This window comes from Lynx canadensis, chromosome B2, assembly GCF_007474595.2.
Source record: "Lynx canadensis isolate LIC74 chromosome B2, mLynCan4.pri.v2, whole genome shotgun sequence".
NCBI classification, from domain to species: Eukaryota; Metazoa; Chordata; class Mammalia; order Carnivora; family Felidae; genus Lynx; species Lynx canadensis.
Genome location: NC_044307.1, coordinates 28,478,094 through 28,500,164, shown reverse-complemented (window position 1 = coordinate 28,500,164; position 22,071 = coordinate 28,478,094). Strand labels below are relative to the sequence as shown.

Below are 22,071 nucleotides of genomic sequence, written 5' to 3'. Positions count from 1 at the left end.
GGCAGCTAAATACCTATAGACAAGGGGAAAGAACTGTTGGTCAGAATGTGTCCTGGGCAAACCATTTGGACTCAGTGGACCTCTTTCCTTATCCATATAATGGGGCTAAATATTGCCTGCTTTGCTCACCAGGAAGTACTGGTTGGGAGATCAGATGAGATAAAGTGTAGGAAACTTCCTTAAATGTTGAATAATAAATGATAATAATCCCAATTTGTTGAACACTTGGGACATGCCAAGCATTGTGCTAAGCATCATTTCATTATCACAGCACACATTATCACAGGCAAGAAAGCCACTATCTTCATTGTATATATGAAGGTGAGACTTTGGCTAAACAGTTCACCTAAGACCTCATGGATTTGAATCAGATCTAGTAGACCCCCATACTCGAGCATTTAATTATTAATAGTACCATACAATAATTGTGCTATAATATTATATAATGTAATACTATAATACTACATTATATTACTATAGTATTGTAGTAGTGCTGTAGTGCATATTACTATATCACTACAGTATATTGTATATTACTATACTAGTACATGTTATACTATTATATAATATCATTAGTATTACCTATGATACATATAATACTAATATATAGTATTACTATTTATATAATAATACAATAATAGTATAATAATACTGCACTACAAGATGCATAGCTAATGGTAATACTTGACATTGCATACACATATTGCCAAAGAGGAGATATTTATCCTAATGATCCTACATCATAACAACAAAAGATTTTATTATTTTCCTGATTTTTACAAATAATTATAAATGCCCTTTAACTTTTTTCAAGGATATAGTTGCTTTGTTTTTAACAGATTATAATGTCACCTCTTTTAAAAAATGAATTAGTAAGAAAATAGGTTTATCAAAAACAAGACTTCAATAATTTATTTTTTGTGCCTAGTATGGGTTTCACAAAATATTTTTCTTGTATGTGAATGTGTAGTTTTAAAAGATTGATTTGTTACCACATTGAATTTAAGTAAATTCAACTTTTCTTACACTCTCTTTATGATATTATAAATTGCAAATTGCAATGCTTAACTCAGATTGGGCTCCATTTACAACTTCTGGACAACTCACTGAAATAACCTCCTCACAGAATATAATGATCAGCCTTTGTTTTGGATAGACACTCAAATAACTGATGTCCTATTTATTTTCACTTTTTAACAAGTTGTGACTTTTGAAAATAAATGTCTAGTCTTTTATTAAAGAACCCTTTGATTTTCTCAAGTAGTATGGGGGGGTGGGGTTGCTCAACTTTAAAAACTTTTGTCATTTTTGTTTCAACTATGACTAAGATGTAAGCCTTTGGTGAGTAACTGGCAACTTCTACCTGTTCACTCCCTTCCCTTTCCCAGGGGTAATGAGGACATCAAGAGTTTTAGTGTTTAACATATATTATTCTTTGTATTCTCATCATAAAAAAAAATAGCAGATCAATATGACAAATGAGTAAACCAGAAGATGGCGTTGAAGATTAGCAATCACATTTTACAGCAAGGTAGATGTGAAGTCTGAGAAAGTTTCATGCAGTGACTATTGTTTTGCACTTGTAAACCTGGCACAGAGGACACGTGTAGAAAAATGCAAAAAGCTCATTTGCCATTATTCTTAGCAATCTCTTTCTGTCTGTAGTTTGAGAACACTTTAAGAAAAAGTAACCCATTGATTAAAATGTAATGCAACATGAAGGCAGTGACCTTTTTTTTTTTTTTTTTTGCTTTGTTCACGTAAGTATCCTAAGTGCCTACCACAGTCTCTGATAGGTAGCATGTGCTCAAGAAAGTATTTTGTTGAATGAATCAGTGAAAGGAGAAGAAAGGAAGAAAAACAGGTTGTGACTAGAATTTTCTTTGAACACAACTTTGTTGTTTATTACATAGACTCTGATAATGGAAAATTGCTTGGGTGAATAAAAATATGGCATCCTGTTAATTTCTGAGAAAGTCTTTTAGTTGTAGGAAAAGCATACTGAATCTGTGTCTCACTGCCTGTTTTGCTCTAGACTAAACTTAGTTTTATCTTTGAGTAGGAGACATTGACCATATATATAAGTTGAAAAGAGAAAAACTGAGAAGTAAGTGAAATCAAAAGCTTTTCAAAAGTTGCAAGTTGACCTAGGGTGGTGGTGGTCTAAAATCATATAGAAACCAGTGATCTGACGGTTTACCTGAAATTGCTAAGTACATAAACATGCTGGAAGCATCCAAGATGCTCTGATGAAAGCTTAGTGGGCAGGTGCAGGGAGTTTAATTTTAACATTAAGGATATCTTGGAAAATTAAGTATTATCATTTTCTGGACATTTTATTCCTTTTCTGGACATTTATAACCCACTAGAAATTTGCTTTCTACCAGATTGAGGTTAAAACTATGCCATTTTAAGGTGAACTGAAGTCCAGAGGCAATTAAGTGTTTGGATACTTCAAGACTCCTCCCCCAACTCATTCATGTTGCCATAACTGACTTTGGGGTCTATGCATTGTCTGTCTGAGTCACCTCAAGGCAATTTAATAGATACAAAAGTCTGTAAGCATTTCAAACATGTAGATAGTATTTGAGCCACAGTTTATTGTTCAAAGTATCTGAACCATGTTTTTCTTCTTTTTCTTTTTAATGAGTAGGATGTTCTCTAAACACCTAGGAGGGCAGGGCTGTCAGCAAAAGCTACGATGCCAAGGGTGCCTCCCACCCTCCCTCCGTTCTACAATGTGGACAATTCCTACGTTTTTGGTTACATACTCTGCAGGTGAAGTCCCCGTCACACCAGATTCCCGCTCCTACACGTCCCCCGCAACTTCCCTCCCTAACCACATCGCCCTCGTTTAGCTGTTATTAGTTATCATTAATCGGCCTCCCGCAGGACCTGGCGCTGAGGCGGGGTCCCCATTTTAGTGCCTTGCCCTTTGCGGGAAACCGCCCCAAGTGAGAGTCCCCCAGGCTGCGAACGCTCCACTCGAGTTGCGCTCTCCGCTCACAGCGCGACGAGGGTCGCAGCCAGCGCGAAAGCCTCCAGCCTGGCGGCGGCGGCGGCACCAGACCCTCCAACACACACTCCTTCTATCCTTGGCCCTGGGACTCTCCCGCGGGGCCCCAGTCTTCACTCACAGCGCCCCCCTCGCCCCAACCCGGCAGGCTCATTGGTACCCGCCCAGCTCCGCCCCAGGCTCCTCCCCAGCGGGGCTTTTAAGCTTTATAAAGTTCCTCTTTCCCATCTCCGATACTTAGTTTCAACAGTTGAACTTGGGACCCACTGCTGCCCTCAGCTACGAGTTTGGGGCGAGGTAAGGTTTGGGGTCGGGCAGGAGCACGGATGTGAGGCTGGCACTACAGAGAACCGGGAACGCGAGACTAGAGGTCCCGGGGTTCATATCGAGGGCAATGCAGGGAAACCCAGCTTAGGAGGAGGGAGGGAGCATACCCCTTGTGGGAGCTCCGATTCTCACCTCTTCTGCTCTGGGCCCCGGGGCCTCTGTAGGAGCTCCGTGGAGGGCCAGACGGTACAATGCCCAAGCATTGCCCTCACCACTCTGTGGGCCGGCTCCGCCCAAGCCCGGGAGAGGCCACGCGCTGGATGGGATGGGATAAAGAGACTGGCAGGGCCCCAGGAGTGCCCGAGGCGGGACCATCGAAAGGACCCACGTAGGACTACAGGCTTTCCCTGAGAGGGGACATCCCCTTACTCCCAAGACTTCAGTCTCAGACTCTTTATCCTGTGGCCCTGAAGGGCCCAAACTCACTGTGGCCTCCCGCGCATTTTTCCCCGGCTGGTGGTGGTGGAGGAGGAGCTCCAAATTTGGGCCACTTAGGGCCCTACGCTCTGCTGCCACAGCCCCATGCCCTCTGAGAACCCTCCCGGCACCCTCCCCGCCTCCGCTCTCGCTTGCTGGCCTCCGGGGTCCTGCTGATGCTCTGCGCGCCAGAATCTTCATCTACTTGGGTGCGCCGCTCGCCTAGTCATGACCCGGGTCTCAGCCGCGTATTGCTCCCAGGGCCCACTAATCCTTGCTAGCTGCAGAGGGCTCAGGGATACTCTTGAGGCAGAGCGCAGGTACTGGAGAAGGCCCAGGCAAGAGTTAACTGGTACTGAGCACCTAGAACGTCCAAACTGCAGACGTTCCCACGTGCGAGATCCGTGGCGCTCGGGGGCCACCAAGGGAATGTGAATGGGAGAGTGGTAGAGAGTGGTAACTGAAAACGAAGGGAGGAATGGACTGGCAACGGTTTGGGAATGGGTAAAGAAGAGCAGGAACTAAGAGTGAGCAAGCAAACGGTGCCAAAGATTGGTGGCGGCTGGATTTTGCAATGTGCACAAAGGCTAGAGTTGTGTTGCCTGGGCAGCGTTTGGCTTGTGGGATGTGTAACAAGAATGGAGAGTCCAGAAGGTGGGGAAGGAGGATGGACTACGCCGGGGGCACGCTGGAGGGGCGGCAATACCGGACGCGCCAAGGGATGAGACAGGGTGCCTTCTCTCAGGGGCCTTTGGCAACACCGACTTTTATAGAGCGCGCTTAGCTGCCTTAGAGACTCCAGTGCCTCGTGGTCAATGCCAGAGGGGTTTGAGAAGGGTGCTCAGAGCGCTGTTCCACGGTGGCTAAAGGCCGGCCCTCTTCTCTGTAGCGCAGAGCTAGAGCAGGAGGCGGATCCTAGGCGCGTGAGGGCGACATTAGGCGCGCTGGGCATGAACCTGGAGGGCAGCGGCCGAGGCGGAGAGTTCGGCATGAGCTCGGTGAGCTGCGGCAACGGGAAACTCCGCCAGTGGCTGATTGACCAGATCGACAGCGGCAAGTACCCAGGGCTGGTGTGGGAGAACGAGGAGAAAAGCATCTTCCGCATCCCCTGGAAGCACGCGGGCAAGCAAGACTACAACCGCGAGGAGGACGCCGCCCTCTTCAAGGTTACTAGCACGAGGGAAGCCCCAGGTGGGGGTGGAGGGAAGGCCCCAGGAGCCTGGTGGGTCCCTAACCCAGACTCCATGGCGAACCCTGTAGGCGCCTGACGGTTCTCAGAGGAAAGGGAACCTCGTGGGAAGGACGGGATGGAATGAGACCCGCGGGGCGGGCGGTCCGGGAGCATCAGGTGGCAGTCAATTGGCAGAAGGCTTGAGAGGAGAGAGATTTCAACCTTTGTAGTGTTTTTAGAAATGGGGGACTAGGTCCCAATCCTGAGCGTGTGGCATGAGCAGTAGACAGAGAGTCAGATGGCTCCAGCAGCAGGGAAATAAATGTCTGGAGGCTCAGTCCGGGGAGAGCAGCAGTCCAAGGACTCTGACTTGAGTGTTCTTGGTTGCATTTCTGTGATTTTCTCTTTCTGTACCTCTGGATACCTCCTTGCCTTCTTTGGTCAGCATGTGTCTCTCTTTGTCTTGTTTCTTTTCTGTGAACACCCTTAGATGTGCTTGAGTCCACCTCTCTTTTCGTGTCCCTCTCAGTATGTCTGTCTGTCTTTCTCTGTTTCACTGTTTTTCTATGGAGACCTTTCTGGATTTTTTTTTCTTTAGTTCAATGTCTCTGGTACTGTATCTTTTAACTCTCTTTGGTCCTTCTTTGTGTTTCTTGCTCTCTGTCTCTGACTCCCTCTTTTCAAGCCTCTCTCCATAGACATGGACATAGACATATTTCTCTAGTTCTCTCTCTCTCTCTCTCTCTCTCTCTCTCTCTCTCTCTCTCTCTGTGTGTGTGTGTGGTGATGATTGTTTTCCCCTAGAGCAGTTTACCCAGTGAAGTGTGCATTAGGGCCCAGCCCCACCACCTGCAGGCAGAGCAGGCAAGGGGGACTTCCTCAGGAATTTGCTCTCAGAATACCTCAGATTGACCGTTCAGACATACTCTATGGGTAGCAGCTCATCTCACAACTCTGCCCCTAGTTCCAGTGTAACTCACTTCAGATACTGAGGGGATGGGCTGATAAGGGCCCCTTTCCAGGGATCCTCCACATCTCACCTACCTTTTATAAATATCTAGAGAATGTTCAAACCACTTGTCTTGAAGTCAGCAATGATAGAGTCCAAGGTGAAAAGTATTATGCCTAGAGTACACCTGGTGTCTTTTTGTCCCATGTTTTGAGCAAAAGTGTAAATCTAAGGCACCTAAGCATCATTCTTTCCTTTAGAAATACAATTCTCAGGTTCTTTTTTTTTTTTTTAAGACTTGTATTTTAACTTTTTAATCTCTTCTTTCCCACAAGGCTTGGGCACTATTTAAAGGAAAGTTCCGAGAAGGCATAGATAAGCCAGACCCTCCTACCTGGAAGACACGCTTACGATGTGCTTTGAACAAGAGCAATGACTTTGAGGAACTGGTTGAGAGAAGCCAGCTGGACATCTCAGACCCCTACAAAGTATACAGGATTGTTCCTGAGGGTGCAAAGAAAGGTGGGACTTCCTGGATTGGGGTCACAGAATATAGACAACCACACACTTGTAATGCCTTAATTTCATTCTGAGGATTGATTTGTCTATTATATTTCAAATAGCCTGCCTGCCTCCTGCCTCATGTTCAACCCCGGCAGGCTCTTTGCCAAGTCCTCAGGGCCATAAATTGAAATTCTTGTGGTATTGGTTAGGATATTTCTCAGATTCCAACTCTATACCTGTGGGTGTATATCTATGCATGTGTGTTCATCTGTGTGTGCATATTTTTCAGTTAGTTCTATCGATGTAAGATATAGGCCAAATTTTTCAAACAAAAAACAGAAAACTTGTTTGAAGCTTTATCTTTACTTATCAGTGTTTCATGGTTAACCATTTTGTAGAAAGGAAGCATACATATATCTGTATATTGTTACTATTTTAAGTAAAAAATGTCAACTTTTAGAGTGTACTGTGGTCAGCTGGGATGCTTATTGAAATTCATAACTTCTCTTCCCAAGTTTCTGACCAGTGTGTCAGAGTAGAACCCAAAAATATGCATTTTAAACTAGCCATACAAATTACTTCACTTATGGAACATCTTGCTGGTGGAGCTCTTTATGTGACAAGGTGCATTCACACACAGCATTTCATCTCCTTCTCTACCTTTCCTACATAAGTCAGACCTTGTAGAAACCAGTTTAATGGACAGAACAAGTAATTGCCCGTGGTAATTGCTGGAAAAAAATGCCTTATTTGTCAACACTGTTATGCATTCTAGGAATTAAACTCTTGGGTATTTTTCTAAGATTTCACTTTTAGTTATGATAGTTCCTTTTTTCACACTTTGCCATTTGTCTTTTGCTCAAATACATAGGAGCAAAGCAGCTCACCCTGGAGGACCCACAGATGACCGTGAGCCACCCCTACACCATGACAGCTCCTTATACCTCACTCCCAGCTCAGGTATGGTGGAGAATGCAGGGATTCTAGAAGGGGAGGCTGGGTCTGGGTGAGGCCATGTGAGCAAGCTAATCCCACATAGCAGGAAAAATACACAAACAAAAACAGCAGCACTTTGTTTTTGCTATTAGTCAATTAGCCAAACCAAATTCCCAATCACTGGATGAATATCTCACTTTCCACCTGGTGTTACTATTAGTGTTGGTCTGAAGGAGAGGAGAGGTGGGTGTATCTGCCTGTTGGTAGAGACTTCTACTGATTCTGAAATCTGGGAAACAGATCTGTTGTGGAAGATGAAACTTTTGGAAGCAATGCTTTATCATGTGAAACCACAGGGCAGCTGATCTCTTCAGACTTTTCTGATGTGAATTGCAGCTCTGTTTTATTCACTCTGGTGGGTAAAAGAAGGGAAATTTCCCTGCAGTACTTTTGGTGCCAGGTTTAACCATATGATGAAGCTTTACATAAGTTATTACTTTATAACACTGTCTTCATTGTGCTTTTTAATTCTTTATGGCTACTTTCCACCTAGTGTGATGAGCTATTCACTCCAAAGTCTTTTGAGATGATAAAATTATTTGGCTGTCAGCCAAATAAGAGATTCTGTGAGGAGTTTGAATATAAAAGAATCTGCCGCTCTTTCCCAGAACCAACCAACTGATCTTTGCCGAGCTGGTTGCTTTTCATCTCAGCTTCTCCCTCATGTTCCTTTAGCAGGTTCATAACTACATGATGCCACCCCATGACCGAAGCTGGAGGGAGTACGTCCCTGATCAGCCTCACCCAGAAATCCCATATCAATGTCCTGTAACGTTTGGACCCCGCAGCCACCACTGGCAAGGCCCAGCTTGTGAAAATGGTAAGGAGTGTGCTGGACTGGTTCCTATGCCTGTGGCTGACCCAGCAGAACAATCTGGGCCAAAGAGCCCTGTTCTCTCCTGATCTGTCCTTCTGAGCAGTACCCCAGTTCTTTCCCCTTCTCAGAGCTGCTAGGAAAGACCTCACGTGCAGTGGAGAGAGGGTTTTCTCTTTCCTGCAGGATGGTAAGGCCCTCAGGGGAAGGAATCCAAGGCCTGCTTGCACCAGGATCTGTGCTGGGAACTGCCTTACGTGAGATCTTATTTAAACATCACAGAGATCCATCCCAGACAGTTAAAAACTGCCCCACATTTTTGAGACAGACACACAGAATATAAGTAATGCCCAAAGTTATCCAGTGAAAGTGAGGGGCTGGGGTTTAATTTCAGATCTCCTAACCCCAAAGGCCAGTCTTTCATTTAAGACAGAAGATGTTAGATATCAAACTGGTGGGCTGTAGTTTTTAAATTATCTGTTGGTTAGGGTAACATTTTTCATCCTCCCTGAAATAGTCCTTGGTAAAAAGTAATAGATTTTGTTAGTCTTCCCTCCTGGATTGTCCCTTAATGTTGACAGGGCCACATAATCTCACTGGTCTGTTTCTTCCATACTATAGCTGTGCCCAAGCACTCCCTCTATAGGGACACCAGGAGATTATTGAGCTGGTATATTTCTCTTAACCAATAGTGTGCCCATGGAGCACTCGGCTGGCTCAATTGGTAGAGCAGGAGACTCTTGATCTTGGGGTCATGAGTTCAAGCCCCACACTGGGGGTAGAGTTTACTTAAAAAAAAAAAAAACAATAGTGCACCCATTATAGTTGTTCTTGGGGTTAAAGGTGATAGTAAGAATGTAATGAATAAATACTACAAACATAAAATAGTCTCTAGGAGGTGATTAGTGCTGGTATTAGGGCCCAAAGAGCTTTGCTCACTCTGGATTAGATGTGATCCCATGCCCGTAGGAGCTCCCCAGACATCAAAATGAGATCTCTCAGTGGAAGTACTAATCACTAAGGGCAGAGAAAACTTCACACAGTATATTGAATACAGCAAAACACAAGCTTTTAGGACTTTTGAGTTAGTTATTTAAATAGAAATCCTGAGACAGGTAAACACTCAAGTCCTTCTGTATGTTCTAGGAATATTTGGTCCTTCACAATTTAATCTGTTTTTCTAATCATGTTTAGGTTTACCATCATTTAAAATTTGCATTGAGTGACATGTTTACAAAAAAGCTCAGAATTTGATTTTATTAGCTTTTCAAGAGTGATTTGCAGCAAAGGTTGTTTTCCATATCACAGTGGAGGAGTTAGCTAACTCGTTTCTGAAATTCAGACCTATGGCTAGTGCATCAGGCTCTATTGAACTAAGAACTTTATTAACAAGGCAATGCCTCAAACTATACAAAAATATGGAATAGGTAGATATATTTTGAAGCATAGGTGACATTAAGTGAAGTGCCAACAAAATTAGGTTCTATTACATATTATTTCTCTATTAATGTTTAGTGTGACCCAAAGCTACCAGGCTGCCAAGAGACATGGTTCAATTTTCTCCTGAACCCAGAAATAGAAAGCTAGATAAGTGTGAACTAAACAAACTTGTAAGTTTTTAATTGGGCTCTTTGGCATCAAAGCTCAGGTACACCTGAGCTCACAACTCTACTGTGAACTTGCTATGTGAACAGGAATAAATCTTTCTGAGCCTAGGTTACCCTGTTTATCAGGGTAATTATGGAGGGATATTGGTCAAAGGGTACAGACTTCCAATTATAAGATAAATAAGTCCTGGAGATCTAAAGTACAACATGGCTATAGTTAACAATACTCTATTCTACTGAAAGCACCTAAAAGAGTAGATCTGGAATGTTCCCAGTATACAACACACACACGCACACACACACACACACGCACACACACACACACACACACACACACACAATGGCAATTATGTGAGGTGATGAAGGTGTTAACTAACTTAAAAAAAGAAAGAAAGAAAAAAATAACAGAGGGATTGTTCCAAGTTTCCTTCCAAAGCTGTGAAAGGCTCCTTCCCCTTTCAGTCTTGTTTTTTCTGATTGGACCTCATCCTGTCTTAGTTCCTTCAGAATGCCAGTGGTCAGTTCTAGAGGGCCCTTGGCCCATCCCTCCTAGGGTTGGTGCACCCCTCAGGGGCTGAGTGGCCATATCCCAGGGAGAGGAGACCTTCCAATGCGTCGGACAGATTCTGTTTAGACATCATCTGATTCTTATTTACAAATGCAGGTTGCCAGGTGACAGGAACCTTTTATGCTTGTGCCCCGCCTGAGTCCCAGGCCCCCGGAATCCCCATAGAGCCAAGCATAAGGTCTGCTGAAGCCTTGGCGCTCTCAGGTGAGTGCAGCGTTCTGTTCTAGAGGCACCCCCAGGAGGCTGGCTTCTGCTGTGACTCCACCTTCACTTTGGGGTAGATTTGATTGGGGGGTGGTGTCCCTGAGTACAGCCCATGGACACTGGCTTTCTTCCATCTGGGGCCTCAAGTGGGTGTATACACATCTGACTCCCAACTTGTGTGAATCAGGAACATCATTAGAAAACTTCGCACTAAGAAGCCAGCTTGCTATTCTGATGCCAATTCTAAATGCTGGCTTGAATTGAGTCATTTTAAGGTCTCCATTTGACATCTATTTGAATTTCCAGAAATATGCAAACACCTCAGCTTTACATACTAAGGGCCCTTCTTCAGCCAACATTCTCACAATGTAGTATAATTTCTTAGAAAAATACACAAGGACTTCTCATTTTGAAAAGCTGATCATCCTTCCAGGTTTAGCTGCAAATAGGTCATCCTCTTTGGCATTGAGATCTTCCTCAGAAATTTGACATATCCTACAAAAAATTTGGATTAGATCTGATTTTTAAAGTTTCATTTCCCTGCAGTTCAGAGATGTTGCCTATTTTAAGGAAGTCACCTCAAAGCTTACTAAACATATGTGGTATGTGTATATTTATTTTTAGATAACATTTGGATTGTTTTAAAATGGGACTTGTAATTATATTAAAAATAAATAACTTAAGCTTCAGAATTCTCACCTGCCCCTGAGGCTTTTTAAAAATCAGATATAGAAAATATAAATTCTCAAGGGTTCAGGGAGTTGTGGACACCTTTCTCACTTCCAGGTTAACCATTTATTTCTTTTCAGTTCTGAAGTTCCGAATGAGGCTTACTGCCTTTCTTCTTAGATGCTCCTAAATGATGGAGGGGAGATGTTACTGTAAAGAAAGGGTTGTGTCTGTTTTTAGAAACTTTCTAACCCTTCTCTTCAGCACCTAAGACTTGTGTGGGTGCCTGAAAAGTAGGAAATAAACAGCTATTTATATCACTGGGACCTTGTGATTTCTGATGACATTAAATGAAATGAAACCTGCCCTGAAAGTCAACTCAAATGGCCAACACTCACTGTCATCAAGGTACGCTGTCTGAGCTCACTCTCAGCTAGTGTGTTTACAGCAGCAGAAATTGAAGTGGAGAATTGAGACAGTGATGTGGGTTGTTTAAGTCTCAAAACCTGCCATTGAGGAATAAGAGGGTTTTGTGGATTTTTTTTCTTTTTTTGGTATGCGTTATACAGATTAATTATCAACCTTGAGCACATTTGTTGGACAACTGCAATTCCCATTCATTTGAAATCCCATACAGTTATGGGTGGGTAACTGTTGCCTTTCCATAAAGCCCTTTTGCATTTCAGTTAAGGGGCCCTTTGCAAACCTAGCTTGGTCCTTCCAGTTTGTGAAACCTTCAGAAGAAGGTTCTGAAATCAGAAAAATTTCGTAAGTGAACTCATCTTGTTTAATGTTTTAGAAAGCAGTTATTTTCAAGGGAGATTTTGAAAGCTTAGTGGGACTTTAGCCTTTGAACATTTTTCTTATTGATTCTTTTCTTTCCACATGAATTAATTTTATTATACAAGTCGTACACATATAGCATAAAAACTAACTTGACAATCAGGAAAGCAAAAATGGAAAAAAAAGTCATTCCCATTATACTTCCTGAAACTTCAACATACATATATGTATATGTGTGTGTATATGTATTTTTATGTAAGTGACATCATATTGATATTTTAGAACAGTTTCAGATGTAAAATATTTGTTTATTTTTTGAAACATCATTATATTCTTTTTGCTAGTAGAAATTTAACTTAGGGTTTACTTCCTCCAAAATCAAAACTTACCACCATGCTTAAAGAGGAATTTTTGTTCAGTGGCACATGACTTCGTATTTTAGACATAATTGTCATGACCACTATCATCATCATGAAAACAATGACATAGAAAGTTCGTAAGAGTGATGCTCTCTAATACAAGTCAAACATATGGTGCAGAAAACTAATGTAAGGGGTGCTCCCTCTCCACAAAAATATCTATGGTCACATAAATTTGGAAAATTCTGAGTTCAGTAACATTAAATAGATTTTTTCAGGATTTCTTTAATATTGGTCACTATCCGTGACTCCAGGAGGGAGATGAGGGCATGTAACATTTCCTACACTTCCTTCATTATGGAACTTTCTACTTTTTATGGAGTATCAAATAAACATGTTCTGGTTGAGTAGTTTGGCATCCTGGTGGGTATCCAATGTTCCTTGGTCCCTTAGCACTGACTTTGAAATCTCTGTTTTTACAGACTGTCGACTCCACATCTGTTTGTACTACCGAGAGATCCTGGTGAAAGAGCTAACCACATCTAGCCCTGAAGGGTGTCGGATCTCCCATGGGCATACCTATGACGCCACTAACCTGGACCAGGTCCTTTTCCCCTACCCAGAGGACAATGGCCAGAGGAAAAACATTGAGAAACTTCTGAGTCACCTGGAAAGGGGTGTGGTCCTGTGGATGGCCCCTGATGGGCTTTATGCCAAAAGACTATGCCAGAGCAGAATCTACTGGGATGGGCCCCTGGCACTGTGCAGTGACCGGCCCAACAAGTTGGAGAGGGACCAGACCTGCAAGCTCTTTGACACACAGCAATTTTTAGCAGGTAATACACCAAATTATCTGTTAGAATAGAGCATCCCACACCTGTGAGCCTAAGAGACAGAATAGAGGGGGTGACAGTGTGCCTGCCACAGTGGTTCAAACAGAAGGTCACTCCCACACCAGACAGAGGTCTTCCTTCTATTAACCCCTGAGCCCAGCCAGCATGATCTGAAAATAGATTTCCTGTTTGTTCATCTCTCACCTCTGCCTCTACCACCTGCTCCTCTCCATCAGCAGAGGGGTGTGAGGAGGAGGGAGATTGCTCAAGGGCATTGTGGTTCAGGCTGATATCTTAAAATTCTGGTCTTCAACCAATTGTCACTGACTAATAAAGTTCACACTTTATTGGTAGTATGATCTCAGCAAGCATGTCTGCTGATGTGTCAGCTTTTTTAAGATTCCTAGGAAAGTCATAAAGGTTAGAAGTGTATTGTTAATGTTCTTGGTTCTGAGATGTGTTACCCCTATGCAGATGCCCTCCAGCAGGTGGGACCAAGGATAGAGTATGTGGAACTGATTTTGCAAAAGGGAAATTATGAGAAGGATTTGAGTTATCTCTATGATATGCATGTTTCAAAACATATTTTCTAAAACCAGTAAGTTTTGTTTTTCTAGGTTTGATTTCATAACAGCTAAATTAGCCATAGGCTGGCTTTTGTGAAACCACTTTTGTGAAATTATTGTTGAAGTTTCATCCAGAGTGTTCATTCAGCTATCTATATGGATGATGCCTCCTTTGGAGGGAGAAAGGTGTTCCATTAGCTCCCTTCCACCTTTTTCTGTATCTTATCCTTAAGTTATTCTTTTATAAGTACCCCTTCAGAAATACCCTATGTCTTTGGATTTTCATGTGACTTTACTTTCCCTGAATGTGCTTCTTGATTCAATTCATTTAAAATAAAAATATAAAGCATCTATGTGCTTTGACACCGTTGACATTTGCTTAGCCTTTTGGGTCTAAGTTGCCCAAATTTGTGTAGGCTCATCAAATTCTCTTTAGTGCCCCAAGAAAAATATGTCTCTATATGACTAACCCTTGACTAAGATGTGTGACAAGAGGAAGAGGGAGAACTGAGTTTCTGGTTCCCCGAGGTAGCACCAAGGTGAGAAAAGCATGTGGGCCTGAACACCTCTTCCTCTCTATGAGCTGCAGAACTGGCTCCAAGCCTGCACTGTGACTGTTTTGTCCATCCTGGGGTCCCCTGTGGTAATCATGGTGGGCACCCAAGGAAGAGTCAAGAACCACAAAGGGTCATCTTGTCTGTACTTCTTATATCTGCAGTGAAGTCTGAAAGAGCCCTTATGGGGTTGGATCTCCTCATAGATCTCCTCACCAAGACTGTGAATCTTGGTCTCTTTGAATTCAGAAGATGCCACAGGGCTAGGGCTTTAGTTAAGTTGTCCCAGGGGAATGACACTTGCTTCTGTGAGTTTCTCTCATCTTGTATGTTTTAGGAAGGTAGAATCCTCCCATTCTATAGGCAAGAAGAAGGAAGGCATATTCGACCAGCTATGAACATCCTCAAGCTGTGAATTCACTTGCTTAGAATTTAATACTTATCTGCGAGCAAGAATTGTTTTTTCTTCATCTGCAGCTAAGGGCTGTGCTTTTTGCTCACTGCAACCTCCTATCTTGAAGTATTCACTGAAGTTCAAGGAAGAACCTGTGAACTTAAAAATTGCAGCTATGTAGACCAGCTTCTGCATAATCAAGGATTCCCACAGAATGTTCTCATGTTATCAAGCACTTGAGGCACAACTTTTTCGGAGAATTGTGCCAACTCGCCACTCTGATTAGCTTGTGTAGGTGTAGTCTCAGACCTCAGTAGTGTGAATGCCTTTTACACATTCTGACTAAGTCAGTTAGGTTTGATTTGAATTCTGGAAGAAAAAAAAAGCAGGAAGTCAAACAGTCCAGTGAGTTAGTTAGAAACTTTTCTTCAGTTGAAGAGAACAGTGGAGATCTTTGATATCTACCCATTCAGGATTTGCAAACTACTAGGGACAGCCCCAAAAGGCAAAGCCCGAGGGTGCATATCTGATCAAGATGCATGCGCACACTGTTCTGCAGAAGTTGTTGCAGCAACCGTGTAAGTGTGTTTTCTTTTGTGGAGGTGACATTTAACTGTAGCGGAAAGGAAAGAATAGGAGCCACAAGAGGCATAAGAATCATCTTGAATGTGGGCAAAGGGACATGGGTCAATGTCAGGGATTGTACACGTGTTGTTTCCACAGTGCTCAGTCTCTGTTTTGAATCCTTAGGGTAGGGATGGTGCCTTCAGGATATACATATCCACAAAGTGGGGACCCCTAGTGCTTCATCACTACCTTTCTCATTTCAAATCAATGTCTGTCCCAGAAGATAGGCAAGAAGTGAGCTCAAAGTCCCACGGTTTAGGCTTAGTGCCAAGTAGGACACAGACGCCCATAACTGGTGCTTGGTCTCCAAGATAATGTGAAGATTTTCAGTGATGCGTCAGTCACAGAAAGGTCCCTCTCTTGGGTCAATGCTGCAAAGCAAGGTTCTTAATCTGCAGGGCAGAATCAAGTGAAAGCTGGAGCCCTCTCAGGAAAAGCACACATATGAACATATAGATGAAATTCTGTATCTGGGGTTTAAAAGTTAAGAACCCCACTTAGAGAAATAAAGAATACTCACTCTTATTTTAGTTTTCCAGATCAATGGTAAACTTTTGCTTCCTCCTTTAACCTATCCTGTTCAGTGATGGTTTCTGATCAGGTTAATTTTTTTTTTTTTATTGTGGGGCTTCTCCAGAGCTACAAGCATTTGCTCACCATGGCCGTCCCCTGCCAAGATTCCAGGTAACTCTGTGCTTTGGGGAAGAGTTTCCAGATCCTCAGAGGCAAAGGAAGCTCATCACTGCTCACGTGAGTATTTAGCCACATTCAAATGATTGAATTTCCCTGTTTTTCATTAAGGGCAGGGTCCCAGTTAGGAAAGTCTCAAAGGAAAAGTAAATGTTAAGTGACTTGGGAAAATTATGAGGGAGGAAGCAGGGCCCAATGAATGGTGCAGGGAGCACAGCCCAGAGACCCATTTGTTTTTCCCAGCCCTAGAGGTCTACTAATCACAAACCTGCAAACATGGGCTTTATTTGTTCCATCTTGTGTATTGATCAAGACATTGTCCTATTTTCATTTTATAAGGATCTAAAAGGACTGGTGGTTATAGTTGCCCTTTAAAATTCTCCATGTTTAATATTGCTTTTAAAATGCTGTCTAGCTGATCTTCACTTGATGAAGTTTTCCCAAATGGTAAACTATTTACTGACTTATGTATTTTGCAGTTTCTCCAAAAGTTTTCCAAATCCTATTTTATATCTGGATTTTTAGAAATTATTTAACTAGTGGAAACCAAGGGCCATGTATTATTTGGAGGAGGCTCTTTCAAGGAGTTTAAGTAGACCAGACCACTGCAATATTCTCTAGCAGAGTTGAAAACAGGTTGAACTGCACCAAGTAAACATCTTTTTCATAAAAAAGAAAAGAAAAAAGGTTTATATAGGTCATATTTAGAATAAATTTGCCACAGGAAACAGAGTTTTGAATACCTAACATTTTTGAATCTGAAAACTTTATATTGCTACCTAGCTTTGAGAGTTATTAATGGGTCCAGGCAATAAAAAAAAATTATAACAAATAATAAAAACATTCAAGTCATATTTTAGTTCTGATAGTGTTTCTTGTTGAAAACTGAAATAGCACACTAATTTTAAACACACAGTCCCGCCTCTTGATTATAAAATCAAAAACCAACCAACCAACCAACAAAAATATGGTCTTTATATATTTTAGAGCTTTGTCATGAATTCTCTCCGGTAATTGATACAATAATTGATATCTTATTAATACCTGACTAAATATACTTGGGATTGATAAATAACATTTCAAAAGTTGGTGGAAAACTCCTGCATCTGTCTGATTTTAAGGGGTTTTTGGATGCACTAGCTCTCCTCTGAGGCAATAGTGGGTCTCTGGGAGTTGTCTGGTATGGAAAAGAAAAATGGGTATGTGTATACCTAGGAGTTCATACTCCTTTTTACTATGGATTTACTTTATTTTAGGTATTTCATATGAAATATGCTTAAGTTTCTATATCTCAAATGACAGAAAGGCTCAATTTAATGGCTTAGTTGATTGACAAACTATTCAGTTTTCTTAGATGCTGTAAATTAAGGAAATGCTGAAAGCTGAATTTTTTTTTTTTTTAGTGAATGTGAACCACACAAATAGCCAAACAAGATGAATTTGGGGTTAATTAACCTCTCTTTCCCCATAATAGCAATGCTGTTGTTTGATTTTGCTCCTTTTGTTTTCCTTTATTTTAGGTTTAGAAATATACAGATTATGTAAGTCATCCAGGAATTGTAAATTGTTCAGGATTTACACCTTCATCCCTGTCAAACTGTGGTTGTGAAAAACTCATTGGCCTAAATTATCCTGAATTATCTCAAACTTCATTAATCATCTCAAACTTCCTTTTAATTTGGCCATTTTACTTGATTTGCTTAGGCTTAAACATAAATTTTAAGTGGCTATTGATTTAAAAGTATCATCTCTGGGGGCGCCTGGGTGGCGCAGTCGGTTAAGCGTCCGACTTCAGCCAGGTCACGATCTCGCGGTCCGTGAGTTCGAGCCCCGCGTCGGGCTCTGGGCTGATGGCTCGGAGCCTGGAGCCTGTTTCCGATTCTGTGTCTCCCTCTCTCGCTGCCCCTCGCCCGTCCATGCTCTGTCTCTCTCTGTCCCAAAAATAAATAAACGTTGAAAAAAAAAAACATTTAAAAAAAAAAAAAAAAAAAAAAAAAAAAAAGTATCATCTCTGACTTTAGCTTCAGTTAAAACCCAGAATGAGTTAGAATCTTTTTAAAGGTTAGTATGTGTAAAGACTAACAAAAAGTTACTTCTTCAGAATGTTTTGATGTGTGTAGCACTTACCTTTGGATTTAACTTTACCATACCTTCAGATATTGAGTTATTTAATTATAAGCCAATTATAGGATGTTAAAAAGAATATTTCAAAAATATCTTTTAAAATTTCTTTTTAAAGGTCGAACCTCTACTAGCCAGACAACTATATTATTTTGCTCAGCAGAACAGTGGACATTTCCTGAGGGGCTATGATTTACCTGAACATGTTAGCAGTCCAGAGGATTATCATAGATCTATTCGCCACTCCTCCATTCAAGAATGAAAACCAAGACAAGTGATTTTGTTTCATTTAAACATCTGACTTTGACAGGAACAGCTGATTGAACTCCCTCTTTTTCTTTTGAGAAACTTGGAAACTGGGCCTTCAGTTCAACACTTCAGGAGAATCTCAGCGAGAATGAGTGTAAAAAACCAGCTCCATGTAAATGACAGATGAGCTTATTCCAAAAAGAAGGATGGTCTTCAGGGTCTTCTGTAGACTGCCATCTTTGATAATTACTGTGAAAATTGACCAAAGAAGGTGTTTACATTTACTTAAATGATATCTTTAATTTGATGTGGATTATTTCTTGCTTTAAAACTGAGAAAACTTGTCTTCAGTATTTACCACTAATTAGAAGGATAAAAGTACTTAAGTGCTGTACTATTTCTCAGGGAAGTAATATCTAAATTTGAGGTGACTCTGCCTACAAAAGAAATGTATTAATGCACATAGGTGATGTTGTTCTTGTAGAAAATGCTTGCTAATAGAAAGGAACAGAATCTTTGACCGAGGTTGGACCACGGGGCCTCCAGCTTTGGGGTGGCTCATCACCCCCGCCCTGGCCTGGGTCTCACCCTATGACAGGCTTCCCTGCCCTGCCTCACACTGTCCCTCCATTTTCTCTATCTTCCTGAATGCCCCTGGAAGCCAGTTGGTATTTTGTGGAACCAAAAAGCATTAGTGCTACACTTGATTAGTATATTTTTGTCTGTTCTACAATCTCATAATGACTGGTTAAGATATTTTTTGTTTGTCTTTTTGTCTGTCATTCTATAGAAATTATTGGTAAAACTTTTTTTCTTTAAAGAAGAAAAAAATATCAACAATCCAAATACTAAAGATATATTTTTGAAACTCGGTGACATTTCCCCTCTTATCCTGTTTGTTTTGTTTGGCTATCAGTTAGTTATCCATGACAACACTAAAGAGGAGGAGCCGATGCTTTTCAATTTGGTGAACTCTGTTAGGAAAGATGATGACAGGATTTCACTGATTGCATAACTGCAGACTCAGTGGGCTGTTTTTGCTTATTTTGTATATTATATGCTTCCTCATGCCAATATGGTTTAACAGGGCCTTTACTTGCTTAAGTAAACCTGATCACTTCCTTGTTGATTGTTTTGGAAAAGTACAGATGTTTAGACTGTGATGCTGGCAACTGATATTTTTATCATACTACAAAAAAATTGCTATTACTTTCAGGCCCAGCAAAAGACTTGATAGTTCTCAAACATATACCACTCTTATTCTAATCTATATTTTTTAAATCACTCAACAAACTGTATCCCTTTCATTAGATAGATTATATATAGCCTTTATCCAGTTTAGTAAGCAATGAAGCATTGGAATGTTATATTTTTAACTTTTTAAAAGGAGTTTTTAATAATAACATAATACATATTAACTATGGAAAATGTAAACAGTATAGACAGGCAAAAATGAAGCACATCATCCTTCTTTACTGCAGCCCAAATCCTTCTCCCTAGAAATATCCTCAAGAAGAGTTTGACTTATTCTTCCAGTACACTTCATTTCTCTATACATATGCATCAGCTCAAAAAAACCTCATAGGATCATCTTGCAACCACTTTTATGCAGTGCTCTTTTAACCTAACAATACAGATTTACCTCACTCTTTTTAGAGGCATTGTCGTCATAGAACTCCACCACCGTGCAGTCAGTAGCATAGTTTATGGAATTTCATCAGCCACTAAGAATGAATACACGTGGACAGCAGATTATACTTCATGAATTGCAGTAATTTATACATCTTATAGATGCAAAATGTTTTAGGGTATATTATCCTAAGGACGAATTGGAAACAAAATTAGGAATGGCTGTGACACAGGCCCCACGTGTGTGGCCCTCTTCCCTGGAGAATATTTAACCCCATCCCAGCACATCAGAGAAGCTCTATGGTGTCAGTCCCAGGGCTGTTTTGTCTTCTGAATTCTCCAAGCAGATGCTTGATTTCAAATGCTGTTGTGTATTCTTTACTGTCTTTTTTTTTTTCATTCTTTCTTTTTTTTAATATTAAGCTGCTTTAACACTGGAGTTAAATTTTCTGGAAAATGCTCTTGGCTTGGGCCACTTTACCTTTTCTTATTTTTACTCTCATCTACATTGGCTTTTTTTTTTTAATTTGGAAGTATCCAGAGTGGGCATTAGTGAATGAATTATGAAATAATCAGGGTGAAGAATCCCGACAGCTGTCTCAGAACTTTGAAAATGAATAACTATTCATTCCTTGACTCATTCCTTGACTTGATGAAGTGGGATTAGCAAAGTGAAATTTAGTTTGTTTTCAGTAGAAGATACTATAGAAGAGTTTAGGCATTTATTATGCTAAAAAGCTTCGGATGGCAAGGTTTAAAAATGTGTAAGTCTCATAGGTGCATGTTCTAAGGGCTTATTTCCTGTTCTTTGGATTTAGTAGAACTGGGCAGTAGTTGATGTCTTCTGGAACACTATAGAGAACCAGGGTGACCATCCCATTTAAAACCCAAACCTTGGAACTCCCTCAGTCCTGGGCAAAACAGGACAGTTAGTCGCCCTATAGAGAAACCCAGCAAGACTATTGCCTTTGAGCAAAGAAGACACTGTTCTACTGGGAGATAAAATTTATGCTGCATGGAATGAGCAGCAGAACAACATGGTTATCACCAAAGCACCGATATGCCCAGGTTCATGTTTAGAAAAAGGCACACACTGGGCTAGGGTCTAAACAAGGTTTTCTTTGCATGTCACTGTATGTAAACCCCAGAGTTGGACAACTCTGGTGCAGGGTCTGGCATGGGTTTTTGCTTAAGAGGCTGAGCAACAGGTGGACATGCATCCCAAGAGAATCCTTGCTCCTGTGTTGGCTGTACCCGTGAACATCAATATTTCTTCCCATCAGTTATTTTTAGCAAAAATTCTTTTAGTTCAACCCCCCTGTTATTTCTCTTTGATCACATTTCTCCCCTTTCTCCAGGTGAATGTTTTTCTGGAAGTGGTGAGCTTCCTTAAGGTCCATATTTTTCTATGTATCTCCTTAGTTTATAATTGACTGGCATCTATTTAAATATTGCAATAGGGCCATTGTGCCATATGTATTGTTCTGCAATTTACTTTTTCCATAGCCCCATTTTTGAGATTGTTCCATGTCAGTGTTCTCATCCACCTCTTGTTAACTGGTGGCAAATAGCTTGTCACATGATTGCAGTGAAGGTCAATTTTCTTGGTATTTATTTTCACTGCTTTCAGGAAAGCCTGTATGTGAACTGTAGTTGAAGTGAAGGAGAAGAAAGAGGAGATGTGAAAGATAAAAGAAAGGTCAGCAGGCCAATCTTCCTCCAATATAAACTCATATTTTGTTTTAGACTCTTTGAGATGGAAGAAACCTAATGGGTAGTGGGGTTCATTTTGCTGCACCCCATCTGTATAAGTGGATAGGACCAAGCAGCCCCTTGACTTCAATCCAAAGCTATGTTGGTTCCATCTTGCTGCTAGGCCTCCCAGGCAAGGGTGTCTGGAGAACTAGGTAGATCATCTCATGGACAATTGTTGTATATAATCATGCATGAATTTTATTATAAAAACTTTTTAAAAAAGTAATCTGTTGTGAGCTGTGTGTGTGTGTTATTAAACACTCATCTTG

The 22,071-nt window shown here is 41.3% G+C and overlaps 1 protein-coding gene across 3 annotated transcripts; it reads left to right on the top strand.

Moving 5' to 3' along the window:
- The first annotated feature begins 3,237 nt into the window (after positions 1-3,237).
- On the top strand, positions 3,238-22,038 carry IRF4 (interferon regulatory factor 4). 3 transcript variants are annotated; one of them, XM_030314973.1, is made up of 9 exons: positions 3,238-3,313; positions 4,650-4,926; positions 6,216-6,402; positions 7,256-7,344; positions 8,059-8,200; positions 10,466-10,573; positions 12,867-13,220; positions 15,996-16,108; positions 18,288-22,038. In XM_030314973.1, the coding sequence occupies exons 2-9, from the start codon at positions 4,711-4,713 to the stop codon at positions 18,429-18,431; spliced, it is 1,353 nt and encodes a 450-aa protein (XP_030170833.1). In that variant the 5' UTR covers positions 3,238-3,313; positions 4,650-4,710; the 3' UTR covers positions 18,432-22,038. The 3 variants fall into 3 exon arrangements, with proteins under 3 accessions (XP_030170833.1, XP_030170832.1, XP_030170834.1); XM_030314972.1 differs by having other exon boundaries at positions 8,056-8,200; XM_030314974.1 differs by lacking the exon at positions 10,466-10,573 and having other exon boundaries at positions 8,056-8,200.
- Positions 22,039-22,071: the final 33 nt, after the last annotated feature.